The sequence below is a fragment of the Elephas maximus genome, chromosome 18 (assembly GCF_024166365.1).
Source record: "Elephas maximus indicus isolate mEleMax1 chromosome 18, mEleMax1 primary haplotype, whole genome shotgun sequence".
In the NCBI taxonomy this organism is placed as follows: domain Eukaryota; kingdom Metazoa; phylum Chordata; class Mammalia; order Proboscidea; family Elephantidae; genus Elephas; species Elephas maximus.
The window spans coordinates 9,237,865-9,255,524 of NC_064836.1; the positions used below are offsets into that span (position 1 = coordinate 9,237,865).

Below are 17,660 nucleotides of genomic sequence, written 5' to 3' on the forward strand. Positions count from 1 at the left end.
CAGGACATTGACACTTTTGAAAAGTCTAAGCCAGTTGGATTGTAGAATATACTCTAATTCTGATTGTTGAACTGTTTCCTTGTAATTAGATTCAGATTAAAAAAATTTTTGGCAAGATTACTACATAGGTGACATTGTATACGTCCTATTAAATTTCATCAGGAGACATATAATATCAGTTGGTCCCAATACTACTAAGTTTGACCACTTTTTCCTTTGTAAGGAAGAAGTGATCTGTAGGGTGATCTTTGAGATTCAATGCGTATACTGTTTCCCAGTAACTTTTCACCTTGTGCTTTAGCGTCTTTTGGTGATCTGTGCCTGACTTGGTGGTGGCAAAATGGTGATTTTCTTATTCTGTTATTCCTGGCCTTCTCCTGTAAAAAAAAGCTTTCCCTATTCCTCCCCACGCCGCCTTAATCATTATCACTGTGGAGTCATAGAATTCCTTTTTAATTGTGTTTTTAATTCCTTGTGTTATAATTCATTATCATCATTAGCCTTTTTTTTATGCTCATGTGGGCACACATTTGACCACTGAGAGCCCTTTTCAGGCTAGTTCCTGTATCCTTTTGATATATCCTCATTAGTCTTTGAATATTTTCTTTCTGGCACAACCAGATACTCCAGGCTCACTTTCTGCTTTCCCTGTTTCAGACCCCAAATCATCCATTGTTCATTTTAGTGAGGATTCTTGTTTAAAAACCAAGATCAGGACATAGGTATACTTACTGCTACTTAGATGATTTTGCTTCTAGCCCCTTTCCTCACGACACAGGTAGGGAAAAATATATGTATATGATCATGAGTTCTCACACTACAGGATTCTCTCATATTTGAATCTTAATTAAAATGAGCATCTGCTCCCCGGGCTCCTTCCCGGAAGAGTACATCTTCAGCCTAATGCAGCTCTCAGCCAGGGACAGTTGCATTGCCTCCTGTGCCCACCTTAATACAGGCTACTGGATGAGGTCACTTCCGGCTGCATTACCACAGCGTTTCCACACTGGTTTTTGTGTATTTTTCAATATATACTGTGGTAACCTCCAGCTATGTGGGCTGCCTGCCTGGGTAGTCCATGTTATCTTCTGGTTACAAATTTGCATGGCTTTTGGTTGCCCCACCCCTATTGACATAAGCCATGTCATTTCTAGGCAAAATGCCTTATACTAATATTATTAGCAACTCTGCATTTTACAGATGAGGATATTGAAATACAGAAGAATTAAGGAATTTTCCCAAAATCATATAATTAGTAGGTGGTAGAGTCAGGATCGAACCCAGACGGTTTGCTTGTATAGTCCTTGTTCATAACCTGTGTTGCTAGACCACAGGGTTTACATAGAGAAATAATAGATCAGACCTGAAATGAGTGATTATTTTAAAAGTTCTCTGTTGTTGTTACGTGCCGTTGAGTCGGTTCCTACTCAGAGCGACCCAGTGCACAACAGGACGAAACACTGCCTGGTCCTGCACCGTTCTTAGAATCATTGTTATGCTCGAGCTCATTGTTGTAGCCACTGTGTCAATCGACCTCGTTGAGGGTCTTCCTCTTTTCTGCTGACCCTGTACTTTGTCAACTATGATGGCCTTCTCTAGGAACTGATCCCTCCTGACAACATGTCCCAAGTATGTAAGACTCAGTCTCACCATCCTTGCTTCTAAGGAGCATTCTGGTTGTACTTCTTCCAAAACAGAGTTTGAATATTCTGCAGACATGTTGAATATTATTCAAATAGTTTTGGACTTGTTTGGTAGTATGTCCTGGGAAGCCGTTGTAGGCTTTTGATTGTAGGGTGATATGATTGGACATGTGCTGTAGAAAGGTTGATCTTTTGGTGGCTTACTGCTGGAGGCATGAATCCTGCAAGGATGCTATTCTTGGGCCTCTCTCTAGGGATCTAGTGAATCAAAGTCTCTAAGGTTTGGGGCCAGGGAATTTGTGACAGTCAGCCAGATTTGAGCCACTGCTGTAAATTATTTCCTTTGTTTACCATATTCACTTGGTTACTATTATCCAGTTCTTGTATGTATTTACCCAGCAGAGCTGCATTTTAATGAATTTCTTGCCGTTTGAAGTTAAATATGGTCTAGATGACATTGATGGGACTCCTCACGAGACATATATCTTTTGTTAATCTGGGACTTACATTTTAATACACTACTAGGCTATACTGTTGCTTGTATATATTCATTTTGCAATAAAGCTTAGTATCAGTTTGGTTCAACATTACCTTAAAAGCATTTTTCCATTCGGTAGCGTGATTATCAGATTCTCCAAATGTAAATGACAGAATAAACCCCATCCATGCTTGTGCTACCTTACAGAAACAGACTAAAGAAAACTCTCAACTACTTCTCTGTGTTATATTTGTTCCCCTAAAAATTCAGGCAGAATTAAATGGCTGCTGAATAAGTATTATGCTGATAAAAACCCATCTGTTGTTGAGTAGATTCCAACTCATAGTGACCCTACAGGACAAAATAGAACTGCCCCATACGGTTTCCAAGGAGCGCCTTGTGGATTCAAACTCCCGACCTTTTTGGTTAAAGCTGTAGCTCTTAACCACTACGCCACCAGGTTTCCATTATGCTGTGATAGTCACGTGATGTTTCTATTTTACGTGGAACTCTCTAGTTAGATACGTGAATGAGGCATAGAGAGCAAGTCAAAAAGCATGTGACTATCAGCAGAATAGTCACATGCCTTTTGACTTGCTCTCTATGCCTCATTCACATATCCAACTGGAGTTCCACGTAAAATAGAAACACCAGTTTTATGTAGTCAGGTGTTTAAGGAAATGCCATATTATTCAGATTTTGAATCTCATGAGACATGTTGAATCTCATGGAAGTCACTTTCCTTGCCTGAGCTGCCAAATTCGCTGTCCCACCTGAATATAGCACTCTGTAGCCTGGCCACATTAAATAAAGGTTGGTTACGTCAGTATGTCTGGAGTATCCTCCTGTAGATTACTACCGAAATATTCGTTGGTCAGTGTATATTCCTGATTTTGTTCTTAAGGCCAGTGCTTTTTGCTCCTTGGACCAACTGACTTTTGATAGGCTAGATTTTTGAGCGTAGTGGTTAAAGCAGCGCGCTGCTAACCAAAAGGTTGGCGGTTCGAACCCACCAGCCACTCCGCGGAATAAAGATGTGGCAGTCTGCTTCCATAAAGATGTACAGCCTTGGAAAGCCTATGGGGCAGCTATACTCTGTCCTGCAGGGTCGCTATGAGTCCAAATTGACTCCATGGCAGTGGGTTTCAGCGGGTAAGATTTCCTTAGCGTATGAAAGGATAGACATGATTTCAGACAGATTTTTTTCTGGAAAATTTTTCTTCTCATACCAACTATAGAAATTTGTCCCTAAGATTCTACCTACTTAAATAATTAAGAAGTTATCTGACTAAGAAAGATCCCAGATAATGATCTTTAAAAATAAACCATATGCCTTTTATCTAGACTAGTTGGAGTATTCTCATTGTTAGGTGTTGTTGAGTCAATTTCGACTCATGGTAATCCCATGTGACAGAGTAGAACTGCCCGGGAGGATTTTCTAGGCAGTAATCGTCAGGTCTTTCTCTCTCACAGAGCCACTGGGTGGATTTGAACTGCCAAGTGGATTAACAGCCAAGCTCTTGACCGTTGGAGTATTAGGAAAGTGAAAATACAATTTATGGGAGGAAAATAAAATTAACATTTTTTTTTCTTTTATTATTAGTCTATATATAGATGTTTCCTGCTTAAAAGTATATAGAAATGCAAAGTTAGGGAAATAAACAGATGGTAGTTTATTTTTTTAATAACATCTGTCTTTGCTGTAACAGAAATACCACAAGTGGATGGCTTTAACAAAGAGAAGTTTATTTCTTGACAGTAAAGTAGGCTAGCAGTCCAAATTCAGGGCATCAGCTCCAGGGGAAGGCCTTCTCTCTCTGTCAGCCTTCTCAGCAATCTTCCCCGGAACTAGGAGCTTCTCCGTGCAGGGTCTCGGAGCCCAGAGGACATGCCCTGCTTCTGGCACTGCTTTCTTAGTGGTATGAGAACCCCTCCCCCCCTTCACCTCCTTTTCCTTTTTATCTCTTGAGTGAGAAAAGGTGGTGTAGGCCACACCCTGGGAAACTCCCTTTACATTGGCTCAGGGATGTGACCTTAGTAAAGATGTTACAATCCCACCTTAATCATCTTTAACCACAGGTAGAGATTATGATTTATAACACATAGGAAAATCACAAAGTGGAGGATAACGACACAATACTGGGAATCATGGTCTAACCAAGTTGACACGTATTTTTGGGGGGACACAATTCAGTCCATAACAATGTCTACAGTTACCTCACTGTCTAGAAAAATAATTGCCCTCTCACCTTGACGTACTTATAAAGATACTGTGCAAACACATGGATAGTTGGTAACTGTCTTTTTTATAGCTATAACTGTCAATTTATGAGTTATTTCATTGGAAAAGTGGGAGAAGCATCAAAAATGTTTTTTGTAATAACTTTATTGAGATATAATTAACATACCATAAAATTGACCCATTTAAAGTGTATAATTCAGTGGTTTTTCATATATTCTGAGAGTTGTACAACCATTACCACTATCTAATACCAAAACATTTTCATCACCCCAAAGAAAAACTGTGTACTCATTAAGTAGTCACTCCCCATTCTACCCTGCCCCCAGCCCTTGGCAACCACTAATCTGTTTTCTGTCTTTATGAATTGGCCTTTTCTGGACATTTCATATTAATGGAATTATATGATAAGTGGTCTTTTGTGTCACTTTTACAATAAGTGGCTTCTTTCACTTGGCATAATCTTCCCAAGGTTCATGTGTATTATAGTATGCGTTGGTATTTTATGGCTGAATAATCTTCAGTTGTATGGATATACCTGTATTGTTTATCCATTCACCGGTTTATGGACATTTGGATTGTTTCCACCTTTTGGCTAAATGCTATTTTGAACATTCGTGTACAAGTTTTTGCATGAAAATATGTCTTCATTTCTCTTGGGTATATGTCCTGTTGACCCATATGTCTGTCTTTAATGCCAGTATCACACTGTCTTGGTTACTGTAGATATATAGTTAAGTTTTGAAATTGGGAAGCATGAGTCCTCCAACTATGTTCAAAACTTTGTTTTGGCTATTCTGGACCCCTTGAGTTTCCGTGGAAACCCTGGTGCCATAGTGGTTAGGAGGTACGGCTGCTAACCAAAAGGTCGGCGGTTCAAATCCACCAGGCATTCCTTGGAAACCATATGGGGCAGTTCTGCTCTGCCCCAGAGGGTCGCTAGGAGTTGGAGTCGACTTGATGGCAACCAGGTTTTTTTTTAATTTGAGTTTGCATGTGGATTTTAGGATCAGCTTGTCAGTTTCTACAAGGAAGCCAGCAGGGATTCTAATAGAATTTAAGTAGCAGTTGTCTTGAACCAGTATGTCAATTCGAGGAGTATTGCTGTCTCAACGATATTAAGTCTTCTGCTTCATGAACATGGGATGTCTTGCATTTATTTAGGTCTTCTTTATTTGTGTAGTTTTCAGAGTATGAGCTTTGTACTTCTTTTGATACATTTACTGCTAAGTATTTTATTCTTTCTGATGCTATTGTAAATGGAATTATTTTCCTAATTTTATTTTCGGGCTATTCATTGCACGTGAATAGAAATACAATGATTTTTGTATGTTGATCTTGTATCCTGAAACCTTGCTGAACTCATTTATTAGCTCTAATAGTTTTTAGTGGATTTCTTAGGATTTTCTATATATAAGATCATGTTATCTGTGAATAGAGATATTTTACTTCTTCTTTCCAATCTGCATGCTTTGTCTGATATTTTAATAGTTTTTACTACTTAAATAATCTCATTAATAAGAATAAGCATAAAGCTAGTTCCTGTGAGGCAGAGGTTAAATATATCCCAGATTTCCAACTTCTCCAAGCTGTTGTGCCAGCCCATCATCTCTGACACCAGCCACTGCTTCTCCCTTCAGCACTCTTCTTTCCCCCATTGGGTTCAGTAATTTGTTGCAGTGTCTCACAGAACTCACAAACTGTACATACAGATAAGTGATTATTGGGAGACAACTCAGAATAGATCGCAACTTGAAAGTAACAGGATACAATTCAGGACAAGATGCAGTTCGTCAATCAGAACAGCTTTCAACAGGGACAACTCTCTCAGCCCCTGTCTGCCATGATAGCAGGCCTCTCGGCTGTGTTAGTAGGCCCTTGTCAGCCATGCAGACAAGCCCTTCTTGGCTGTGCATGCCCCCTCTTGGCCATGCATGGCCTCTCTGCCTTCCACCTCCATGCATTTGGCTTCTCTGAAATGAATTGGCCCAACTCCTGGCCAGCGTAGCAGCCTGCTCAGCTCTCTTAGCTGCTTTCCTATCAGCAGCTTTATGGCGCCACCACCTGCTGTGCCACTGGGCCCCTCTTCCAGGCCCTTTGCCACCAGCTGTCTGCTGCTGGGCCCCTTTCTGGGTCTCTTGTGACCTTCAGTGTTACAGTCTTTGACCCATACAACAGCTCTTTTGAAGGTTCTTGCAGGAACCCCAGGCCTAAACCACTCTGCTCCAAGGTCTTCTTGGTCTTGAGGTTCCCTTCTCAACTCTTTACTTAAAAAAAAAAAAAAAAAAGACCGTGGGATTGGCCACTTATATAAGCAAACTCCTTGTCAGTTTCAAGGTGTTGCCCTCCTAGCAGGACCACAAACCAACCAATTCCCTCAGTGGACCGCAAGTCACTCAATCTTGTTGGGTGATTTTACATGATTTTACACACCACTTTTTTGACTAGTAAAGGGACCAGTCCCTGCAAGGTGTGAAAACAGGCCAATCACAGGCAGACTGTAGCCAACCAGTCATTTTTGGCAGAACTACAAACCCAGGGTCAGAAAGGTTGTATGTAAGAGAAACCCGTTGTGCTGCACTACTTTAGCTTGAGCAACATTACTACTATCAGAAAAATATTTCCGTCCAATATGTGATTTTGTAGTAACAGTTTGTACATTATTAATTTTGGGGGCTCTAGTCAGTTCTGCTATAATACGATGTAGGCAGTCCTAAAAATTACTGTACTATGCAAAATAGTGCGTTAAAAACACAAGGCTTATAACAGTGGGGTTAAAGACACAGCACTCAAAAACCTCATCATTGGCACATTTAAAAGAAAAAAAATTCACTTGCCATCGAGTCGACTCTGACTCAGGGTGACCCCATGTGTGTCACAGTAGAACAGGGCTCCACAGGGTTTTCAATGACTGATTTTTCGAACGTAGATCTCCAGGCCTTTCTTCTGATGTGTCTCTGGGTAGACTTGAACCTCCAGCCTTTTGGTTAACAGCCAAACGTGCTCACTGTTCCTACCACCTAGGGACTTCAAAAATAGGAACCTAATGAAAGTGGTAATAACAGTGTCATGGGTTGAATTGTATCCCCCAAGAAATATGTGTCAACTTGGTTAGGCCAGGAGTATCCCAGTATTCTGTGGTTGTCCTCCATTATGTGATTATAGTTTATGTTAAAGAGTATTAGGGTGGGGTTGTAACACCACCCTTACCCAGATCACATCCCCGATCCAATGTAAAGGGATTTCCCTGGGGTATGGCTGGCACCACCTATCATCTTTTTATCAAGAGATGAAAGGGAAGCAAGTAAGAGAATGGGGACCTCATACCACCAAGAATGTAGCACCGGTAGCAGAGCACATCCTTTGGACCTGAGGTTCCTGCACCGAGATGCTCCTAGACCAAGGGAAGACTGATGACAAGGACCTTCTTCAGAGCCAACAGAGAGAGAAAGCATTCCCTTAGAGCTGGCCCCCTGAATTCAGACTTCTAGCCTACTGGACTGGGAGAGAATAAACTCTTTGTTAAAGCCATCCACTTGTGGTATTTTTGTTACAGCAGCAGTAGATGACTAAGACACACGGTTTTACACATGTTAAATAGTTAAGAAATAAATAAAAATACAGTAAGTATGCACTTTACCTTGAAAAAGACCTGAAGTTTGTTTGTGGAAGTAGTCATCAGAATGGTTGTGAGATTTTATGAACTGATGGAATGTCGGGTATTTGAAATTGGCTGGAAAGAAAGAATATGGCTCATAGTACATGGTGGTAGATGTTTGAGCTGTGTGCACATTTTGTGTATTCCTACGTGGCTCGGTACAGCTAGGTGCAGTTTTTTGAGACACCTAGTACGTCTGGCTAATGAAACTGTGCATAAGCAAACTGAAATTCACCTTATGTTCCAATTGTTCCCTGGTATATTGATTACTTTAAACCAGATCTGAATTTTCAAATCAGAACAGAGCTGACTGTGCCTGTCAGATATTTATTTGCTCCCCTGATTGAAAAATGAAAGTCAACTTGATTCAATTTGCAGAAATTGGTTTTATACAAAATTTAAACAGGATAAATTTCATGCAGAAAAACCCCTGTAGTAATAATGGACAAGACTGTTATGGCGTATCTGAAGTTTACTTTAACTTACACCTAGATGATATTTAGATTAATGTATTCATAGGCTGAAAGCTAAAGTCAGATGGCAGTATTAAGATACTGAGTTTAGTTGGTGCTTTTGTTTTTTACTCATTATCTGTTTACCTCATTTTTAGTACTTACTCTCTAGTGCTGGGAACCGCATTCAAGCCTTGAGAGGGAGGACAGTGCTTGACGGGATAGCAGTTAGTCACCCCTCGGCTTAGCTAAACTGATGACAGAAGCAAAGTTTTTACCCCTGCATTCTTATGGTGAAATAATGGTGGTTTAACACTAAGTTAAGTTGAAATTAAACTTAGTTTTCAACCAAGATATTTCCATACATCAGTGTCTTTGGATTAGAGCTTTGGTTTGGAGTTAGTTCTCTGAATTGTCAGAACCAGTTTAGAATTACTAATTTGGTTTCTGTAATTCAGCATATACTTCCTTGGTGGGATGATATTATGTAACAACACAAATGTATTGTGATATACCCAGGGACAGCATGGAGTAACGCGACGTGCACGAGCCAGACCGACCTGGCTTTGCGTCAGTTCTCTCACTGACTCTGTGACCCAATGTCGACTGCTCAACCTGAGTCTCAGTTTCATCATTTCTAGAATGAGGTATACCACCTCAGTAGGTCTATGAGTGCTATTTCACTTTTATCTCTATGCACATTAAAGAAAAGGCAGATGAAACCTGTGATAACACCCGATGATATAAATGCATGGTATGTTAAATAATTTCTGAATTGGAATTAACTTTTGGAGAAAACTCTAGTCTGATGTGTGTGTGCTGCCGGCTCCATTTTCGCATACTTCATGTTGGTGATGACTGCTGTTCTTGTTCTGTACTAAATCCCTGTAGGATTGCTTAGACATAGGTCTTCTGGCCACTTAACCACAATGAGGCTGGAGTCCCGAGTTCACTTTAGGAATTTTTTTTTTTTTTTTTACTTCTCTGTCCAAATCTGGTACAAGAATAGTGAAAACCATGCACTGGCGGAACTTCTGCCTTATTACTTTATGAGGCTGACTTCTTACCTACAACATTTAAAAGCTCTCTTTTCTTTAATAGCTTTAACCTTCAGTTCTAATGCATACGTAAATGTAACTTATTTTTGCCTAGACTATGTTGGTTGGAAATAACAAAAATATAATCCTGGTAACCCAGATATAGAACCTAATGTTGGTTTTTGGTTGCTGCTTAAGCTCTCACTCAATAAAGTTTCTGGACTCCACATCCTCCCAGCCTTTTCCCTCTTGAGTGAAATGCCAGGTAGCTCTTTTCCCTTTTCTGCACTAACTGACCACTCTGTACCGCTGCTCTTACGCGTCACTTTCTGCTCTGCCACCTGGTGGCCGCAGTCTACAACTGTTGCTTTATCACTGCTGCTGTTTCCTGCCACTGCAGTACTTCAGTAGAGCATCGAGATTGAGTCTGCAGGCTGGGTATTTATTAAAAATAATAATAAAATTTATTTATTTATTTATTTATTTTTAGATGGTATAAAAAAGAAAAAAAATTTTTTTTTTCTTTTCTTTTTTATGGACTCTGGAGCCAGACCTCTAGGTTTAAATCCCTGTGTCACCACCACCTGTTCAAGGTTATACAGTTTTCTCTTCTGTAAAATGTGTATAATAACAGTGGTTATATCACGGGGTTGTATTAAATGAAGTTGTTGCCGTTTTGTTGTTGTGTGCTGTCAAGTCGATTCCAAATCATAATGACAGAATAGAAGTGCCGCGTAGAGATTTCTAGGCTGTAATCTTTATGGGAGCAAATCACCAGGTCTTTTCTCCTGTAGTCACTGCTGGGTTCAAACCACCAGCCTTTCAGTTAGCAGCTGAGGGCTTAACCATTGTGCCACCAGAGTTCCCTTTAAATGAGGTTAATGCATGTAAAATGCTGAAAACAGTATATGACAGTATTAGCAGTTATTATTTTTTTTTTTAATGTTTTAGGTAAGAAAAGATATATATTTTATTTGGAGCCATAATTGCCTGATTGATCTTAGCCTTGAATTTATGTCTCAGTGTTGATCTTTTATAGATCCATTATATATTTTCTTTATATATAATTTTTAATTTACCACTGCCTCACATTGTAAAGTTCAAGAGTGAAAGAACCATACTAAAACTTGAGGCCTCTTAGTTTAAACGCAGGTGAGTATCATATGGAAATAACTATAATAATAGTAGTGGAATTTTTTAAGTTATTTTTTAATTTCATTCAATTCAATGAAATGATCTTTGTTCTGAAAATCTGTTAGTAATTATACTTAGTGTTAACTATCCCAATTTTTGAAGTAAACTAGATTTTATAGGTATCTTTTTGTATACTGTAATAAAAGTTTCTAAATAAGTTTAACGCATTCATTCCCTTTATTTTCCTGTTTCATGTTTGTGTGTGTAACATTATTTTAGTATAACGTGCTTTTTTCACTCAATATTGTGCTGTACACATTTTCCTATATTAACTAGTTTAAGAAGTCATAAATTACTCCTTATGATTGGATGTTTATATTGTTTACTTTGTTGTTGTTATGTATAATACTTTGTCATTTTCATTCATACAGCTTTTTTTCAAATTATATCTGTAGAACAAATTGTCAAGAGAGTCTTGATTAAAGGGCACATGAATGCTTTTACGGCTCTTGAAATGTTTTTCCACATTTTTGTCCAAAAGAAGTGTGCTTTTTAATGCTATTTAGATACCAGTTTACCAAGAGTTTTCATCTGTAAAACACTACTAGGAACAAAGATGAAAAAGACAGGATCTCTGCTCTCTAGGGCTAGAGTTGAACAGAGAGGGCACGTACAGATAAGTGACTTGAGTAAAAGGATGTGCTGTGGTGGATTCAATGTGCTACTCAGGATGGAGGAAGAACTGGGATGTCTGGGCTATAGCAGTCTGGAAAGAGCCCCTTTGAAGAGGTAGAATAGGAGAATATGATTTGAATTTGAAGTAATTTATGATGCTTATTTTTTGTGTGTATCATATCTGCTATTTCTAAAACCTCTTCCTTGCCTTTGCGACTGAATGACTTAATTACTGCCAGCTGCGTCAAACACTGGAAGGAGCACAAGCTTGGACAAACTACTTAATCGTCTGAACCTCAGTTTCCTCACATATAAAATGTGAATGATACTTCCTTCAGAGAGTTGTGAGAATTATAGAAAGTATAAATTATTTATTATTCCCAGCCTTATTTCAGGAAATGGAAGAGCTAATATAGGAATAAAGTACTTAATGCAGTATCTGGCACATAAGTTGGACCTAATAAATAGGAGTCAGCATTGGTTTCATGATTGTTATTATTAAGCATTCTGCCTCAGACCAAGTAGCTGCCTTCTTCTCAAATACTACTAAATTTTTAGCGGCTGGACCCATCACTTCCTAATATGGCCAGAATCTACTTCCTCAGCCTCTAGAATAGAGCTAGCTCTTCACTCCCCAGTCTGTACAGTGGCCACTAGGCTAAATTCTTTCCTTCTTTCCCTTCTTCAGCCCCTGCTAGTTGCCAGGCACCGTGTTAGATGTAAGGATCTGAAGACAACTAAAATAATGCCCTTGCCTCCAGGGCCTCACTGCCTAACCAGAGAAACAGGGTTGTGTACAGGCGACGGCCAGCAGTCATGTGAGGCTGTGGTTCTCAGTACCGGCTGCTCGTCAGCATTACCTGGGGGTGTTTTTTAATAACGATGCCCATGCCTTACTTCAGATAAGAAATCAGAATCTAATGCAAGTATGAAGAGTATTCTGTGGGACCAGGAGGGACGGGTCACCGTGAGTGGACAGGGATTGGCCAGGCTTCACGGTGAGGGCAAGACTGAAATCAGCAATGCGACTTCAGCTACATTCTAAGGAGGGGCCACGACAAGCAAGACCATGGAAGCTTGGAAGTTGGTGACAGGTTTAAGGAACAGCAAACAGTCTTGTGTGGCAGTTTTGAAATGAGAATAAATTGGGGGAAGGAAATGGTAGGTTATCAGTCTAAACTGATAGGTTGTTGTCAGCCCTGACTCGTGGGATTAGAACATTGCGATCTACAGGGTTTTCACTGACTAAATTTTCAGAAGTAGATTGCCAGGCCTTTCTTCCTATAACCAAACCAACCAAACCCAGTGCCGCTGAGTCGATTGCAACTCCTAGCGACCCTATAGGACAGGGTAGAACTGCCCCATGGAGTTTCCAGGGAGCGCCTGGCAGATTTGAACTGCCAACCCTTTGGTTAGCAGCCATAGCACTTAACCACTACGCCACCAGAGTTTCCTTTATTCCTATTCCGACCTGCTGATAAAGAGCCTTACGTCTGTTAAGGAGTTTAGATTTTATTGTGGAGAAAATGAGGTAGAACTTTATGAGAGAATAATATAATGAAATACAGTAAAATCTGTGAAAGCTGTAACATGTTTAAAGTAGAAACCTGTGAGAGAAGGAAAATGCAAATATTTTCCACTAAAATGAGCAGTAGAAAAGTTCACCCTGTCAAAGGCAGAAAACTTAGGAGACCTGGAAAAACAGGGCAGTCTCAGTGAGTTCCAGCTCTCACAGGTTTCATTGTATCTGATTTGGAAAAATAACTAGTCGCTAGTTGATACCATCTTTGAAAATAAATTCCAGGTGTATTTAAAGTAATAGAAAAAAATAACAGAGGAGGAAATTTCTGTATTCTTGGGGGTGGAGAATCCCTTTGTAAACTTGAGATAAATGCCAAAGCCGTAAAGGAGAACATCGAGATCGACAGGTTTTGCTAAGTAAATACAGTGAAACCTGTGAGAGCTGGAACTCAATGGAACTGCCTTGTTTTTCCAGGTCTCGCAACTCAACCACTTTTGACAGAGTCAGTCTTACCACTTCTGTATCACTCGTTTTAGTGGAAAATATTTTAGTTTTCCTTCTCTCACACGTTTTCACCTTACACAGGCTCTGGCTTTCACAGGTTTTACTGTATTTAAGATTTCTCTACAGCAAAAGATGCTCTGAAATTGAAAATCCAAAGACAAACTAGGAAAAAGTATTTATTACTGAATGATAAAGGGCTAATGCACCTAATATATAATGAACTCTTACAAATCAATAAAGTTGAACATCCCAAAGGGAAAAATAGGTAAAATATACGTGCAGGAAGTTTTCCGAACAAGAAATGTAAATGATGGTTAAATGTATAAAAAGATGCTCAGCCTTGTTGATAATCAGAGAAGTACAGAGTCAAACAAGAGTGAATATTTTTTCAGACTGATACAGAGGGAAAAAAAAGTAATGACACTTAATGTTGGCAGGGATCCCTGGTGGCGCAGTGGTTAGGAACTTGGCTGCCAACCACAAGGCCAGCGGTTCGAATCTACCAGCCGTTCCTTGGAAACCCTATGGGGCAGTTCTGCTCTGTCCTATAGGATCACTATGAGTCAGAATTGGCTCAAGGTTAATGGGTTCATGTTGGCAAAATCTAGGGAAACAAGCATGGTGATAACATTCTTGGTGGGAGATAAAGTTAGTACAACCTTTTCAGTGAATAGCTTACTGGCTATTTATCAAACCTTACAACCTGGATGTCCTTAGACCCAGTAGTCCCACAACTAAGAGTTAGCCCTAGAGGAATACAATGTTGTAGCATTGCTTGTAATAGCAAAAGAACAAGAAACGATGTAAATGTCTACCTATTGAGGTACATTAAGTTTTTTGTGTGTGAAAATATCAGGGCTTTGAAATGGTTCTTCCTGGTTCAATCATGGCCAAGGAAACAACACTGAAAAGACCCAAATTTTTTAAAATTTGGGTAGAAAAGAACCATAGCTGAACAGGAAAAATTATGGGTTGAAACGCTGCTAGAAACTTAGTTTCCCTCTTGGAAAACAGGAGCACATGCACCATATCTCTTACGCGTTGGATTTTGTGCAGAGTCGGAAACAGGGGTGCCTGGCTCAAAGATGGCAACTAACTGCACTGCTTTGAATGTGTGTTGCTGTCCTCAGTCCTGGCAGTAATCCAGTGGCACATATCAGGCTCCTGAAAGGACTCAGTACACTTCTTCCGAGTCTCCCATTCCAGGGTTTCGGCCTGTAATTTTTCCTGTTCTGGTTATGATTCCAGATCACCTAAATTTTAAAAATTCAGGTCTGTTCCAACTTCACTCATCAGCCATGACTGAACCAGTTTGAACCAGTTCGAAGCCCTGAAAAATATACCAAACTGTAGATGTTGTTGGGAGAATCCTGCTAGGGGAGGGGCACTTTCTACTTCACATACTTAAAATGTTTGGAATTTTTTTAAACTTCCGTGTAACACTTTCGTACTTAAAAAAAAAAAAAAAAAAAGCCAACTGAAAGTCCTTTGCTGGATGAATTGGAAGAGGAAGGAGTTAAAGGCAGGAATATCAGTTGAAGGATTTTTTTTGCCTTGTTGACTTGGTGCCACTTCAACGGAATTGTTGATGGTTTGAAATGCTCCTGCGACAGTCAGAATGAGGAAAAGGGTAGATTCGAGAGACATTTTAGAAGTAGAGCCCATAAAGTTTTACTGTGTGGATATGAAGAATGAGGAAAAAGAATAGTCAAAGATGACTCTGAAGTTTGTAAATTGTATTGTCAACTATATGATTTTGCCATTATAGGAAATAAGAAAAGGAACATCTTTGAGTAGAAGATAATGAGTGTGTTAAACATAGATCCTCTGTAAATATTTGGTGGTAAATTGGTTTGGTTCAGTTAATTCATCTTTAGCATATACCATTTATCCTTTCTCATTAAGGCTGGTCTTCTAAAGTCTAGTTCTACTACTGCTTGTTAATAAATGTTATTAATATTTAAAAATATATAAACAGCAATTTCTAAGTTTAACTTTAAAACTGTGTGTTCCTGTTTTGTATTTTCAGAGTGCACATTTGGCCATGATTGACACCCTAATGATGGCTTATACTGTAGAAATGGTCAGTATAGAGAAAGTAATTGCGTGTGCTCAACAGTATTCAGCTTTTTTTCAAGCCACGGATCTGCCCTACGATATTGAGGATGCTGTCATGTATTGGATAAATAAGGTAGGATTATACTTATTTGGAGCCCTGGTGGGGCAGTGGTTAAGAGCTTGGCTGCTAACTAAAAGGTTGGCAGTTCGAATCCACCAGCTACTCCTTTGGAAACCCTATGGGGCAGTCCTGCTCTGTCCTGTAGGATCGCTATGAGTCAGAATCGACGACAATGAGTTACACTTAAGTAAAATGAGTCTCATAACCAGAAAGAGTAAATCCTAAATTATCCATTGCCATTCCATTATGTTTTCTGTTTTAAATCAAAGTTGAAAGCCAAAGTTGTGGAACTGGTCACTTAAGATTTCCTATTTCTTCTTGACTTTTGATGATGTAAAAAATGCTGTTAAAATGATGAAAATAGATTTCTATATAGTTATCAATAGTTATAATCACAGTTAATAAGTAATGTAGCTCATATCAGATTATTACAAAATTCAGAGCATAGTAGGGAGTGATATAGAGTGAGTGTTCGGTAAGTATTTTTTGGATCCAAGGATGAAATAATTTTCTCCCATTCACAATTAGGGTATTCTTAGGTTTGCTTGACTGTGTTGCACAAGATCGTATTGATGGTGGATTTCTCTTCTTGGAAATTTTATGGAGCTGTGATTAGTTACTTGTGCCCTGAAGATGTTTAAATTGCCAGTGTATCACTCCCTTTGCCAGTTTGAGGAGTTAATTCCACACAACCCTCTTTGTTTTTCAACTGTCACACCAGAGATTTAAACATGATGTATGGGCAAGCACTTCATTTCTCCTTTTTGAACTTCAGTTCTTGCAAGTACTGTCAGTTTTTACCGCCTCTTTTTCTCTCCTTGGTTGTCATCTGATAAAACCATGGTTGAGCTCAGTTCTTCACCTTATCTCTGCCTGCACCTCTGGAGGTAAATGCTGCTGGAGAAATTCACACAAGAAAGCTGACTTGTTTCACTTGAGAGTTCATAAACACAAATTTCAGATGGACATTCGCACTCACTGTCAGTTCAACAGTGTGTGTTTCATAAGTTTGCTTTCCCACAGTTCATGATGACTATTTCATACCTTCTACTACAATATCATTTTAGCAATTCCTTTTTAGCTAATTTATATTACTAGAGCCAATTATTTGTTGTATTGCTCTCTAATCCATTAGTCCTCATGGTCAACTACCTCTAAGTCATGGGTGAGTGCTTTGACCTTTAACTTTTATCCTTGCATTGCACAAATACATTACAACTAAAGTTATCAGTTCCTGACCTATAGTAAGTGTTAAATATTTGTTAAATTAATGAATTAATTTTAGAATACCAAAGTACCTATAAAATTTTTTTGTTGTTGGAAAAATGAAATTTCTCTTGAGTGGTATTGATATTTGACATCGGAGACGTCTGACATAGGCATTTTTGTGAGCGTGTTATTTTATTGTTAAATATTTGAGTATAAATTCAAATTAATATTTTTATATTTTAAGGTAAATGAACATTTGAAAGACATAATGGAACAAGAGCAGAAATTGAAAGACCATCACACAGTTGAAGCTCCAGGAGGTCAAAAGGTATATGTTTCAAAGAAAAAAAAAGTGCCTTTATGAGACTGTAGATACGTTTACATGTATGTATTAGTTTAGGAGATAATGGTAGTTGTGTTTCATTAAGTACCTTTTTGGTGATGTTAACTGTGCCCTAGAAAGCCATACCATAAACACTAAGTAAATTGAAGTACAAAATGAAGGTTAATTGGATGATGGTGTTTATGAAAAATTGTTAATAATTATAGTTTGATTTCTGAAGTTCTTTTGGCAAAGATAATGGTTTTGCCTGTGTTTGGTGAAACAAGAAGAATACAGTTTTAAATGTGTCAGCCTTTATAGTGACTTGCAGTAAGACCAGCGTTTAAAACAGTCTTCTAGGTATTTTAAGTTGTATATACTGTTATTCTGTGAAGAAAAAAAAAATGTTAAAGTGGATTCATTATTGAAAAATTCTTAAACAGGCTTACAGAATTTTCCTCTTTGAAAACTAAATGTGGGTTTGTCATTTACTAAGGAAAATGTATTTTCTATAATATAGTATGGTTTACATCTTTTAACATTCATTATCATCAGAGCTCTTTAAAAATGCATAGCATTAGAATTGAGGTATAATAAATGATAATTAT

The 17,660-nt window shown here is 38.7% G+C and overlaps 1 protein-coding gene across 2 annotated transcripts in view; it reads left to right on the forward strand.

The window, feature by feature from the left end:
* Positions 1 to 17,660, forward strand: part of CAMSAP2 (calmodulin regulated spectrin associated protein family member 2) — a 154,672-nt gene that overhangs the window by 85,946 nt on the left and 51,066 nt on the right. For both annotated transcript variants that reach the window (XM_049858407.1, XM_049858408.1), the window contains exons 3-4: positions 15,372 to 15,533; positions 16,975 to 17,058. In XM_049858407.1, the coding sequence (XP_049714364.1) occupies positions 15,372 to 15,533; positions 16,975 to 17,058 (246 nt within the window). The remainder of the gene's footprint in view (positions 1 to 15,371; positions 15,534 to 16,974; positions 17,059 to 17,660) is intronic.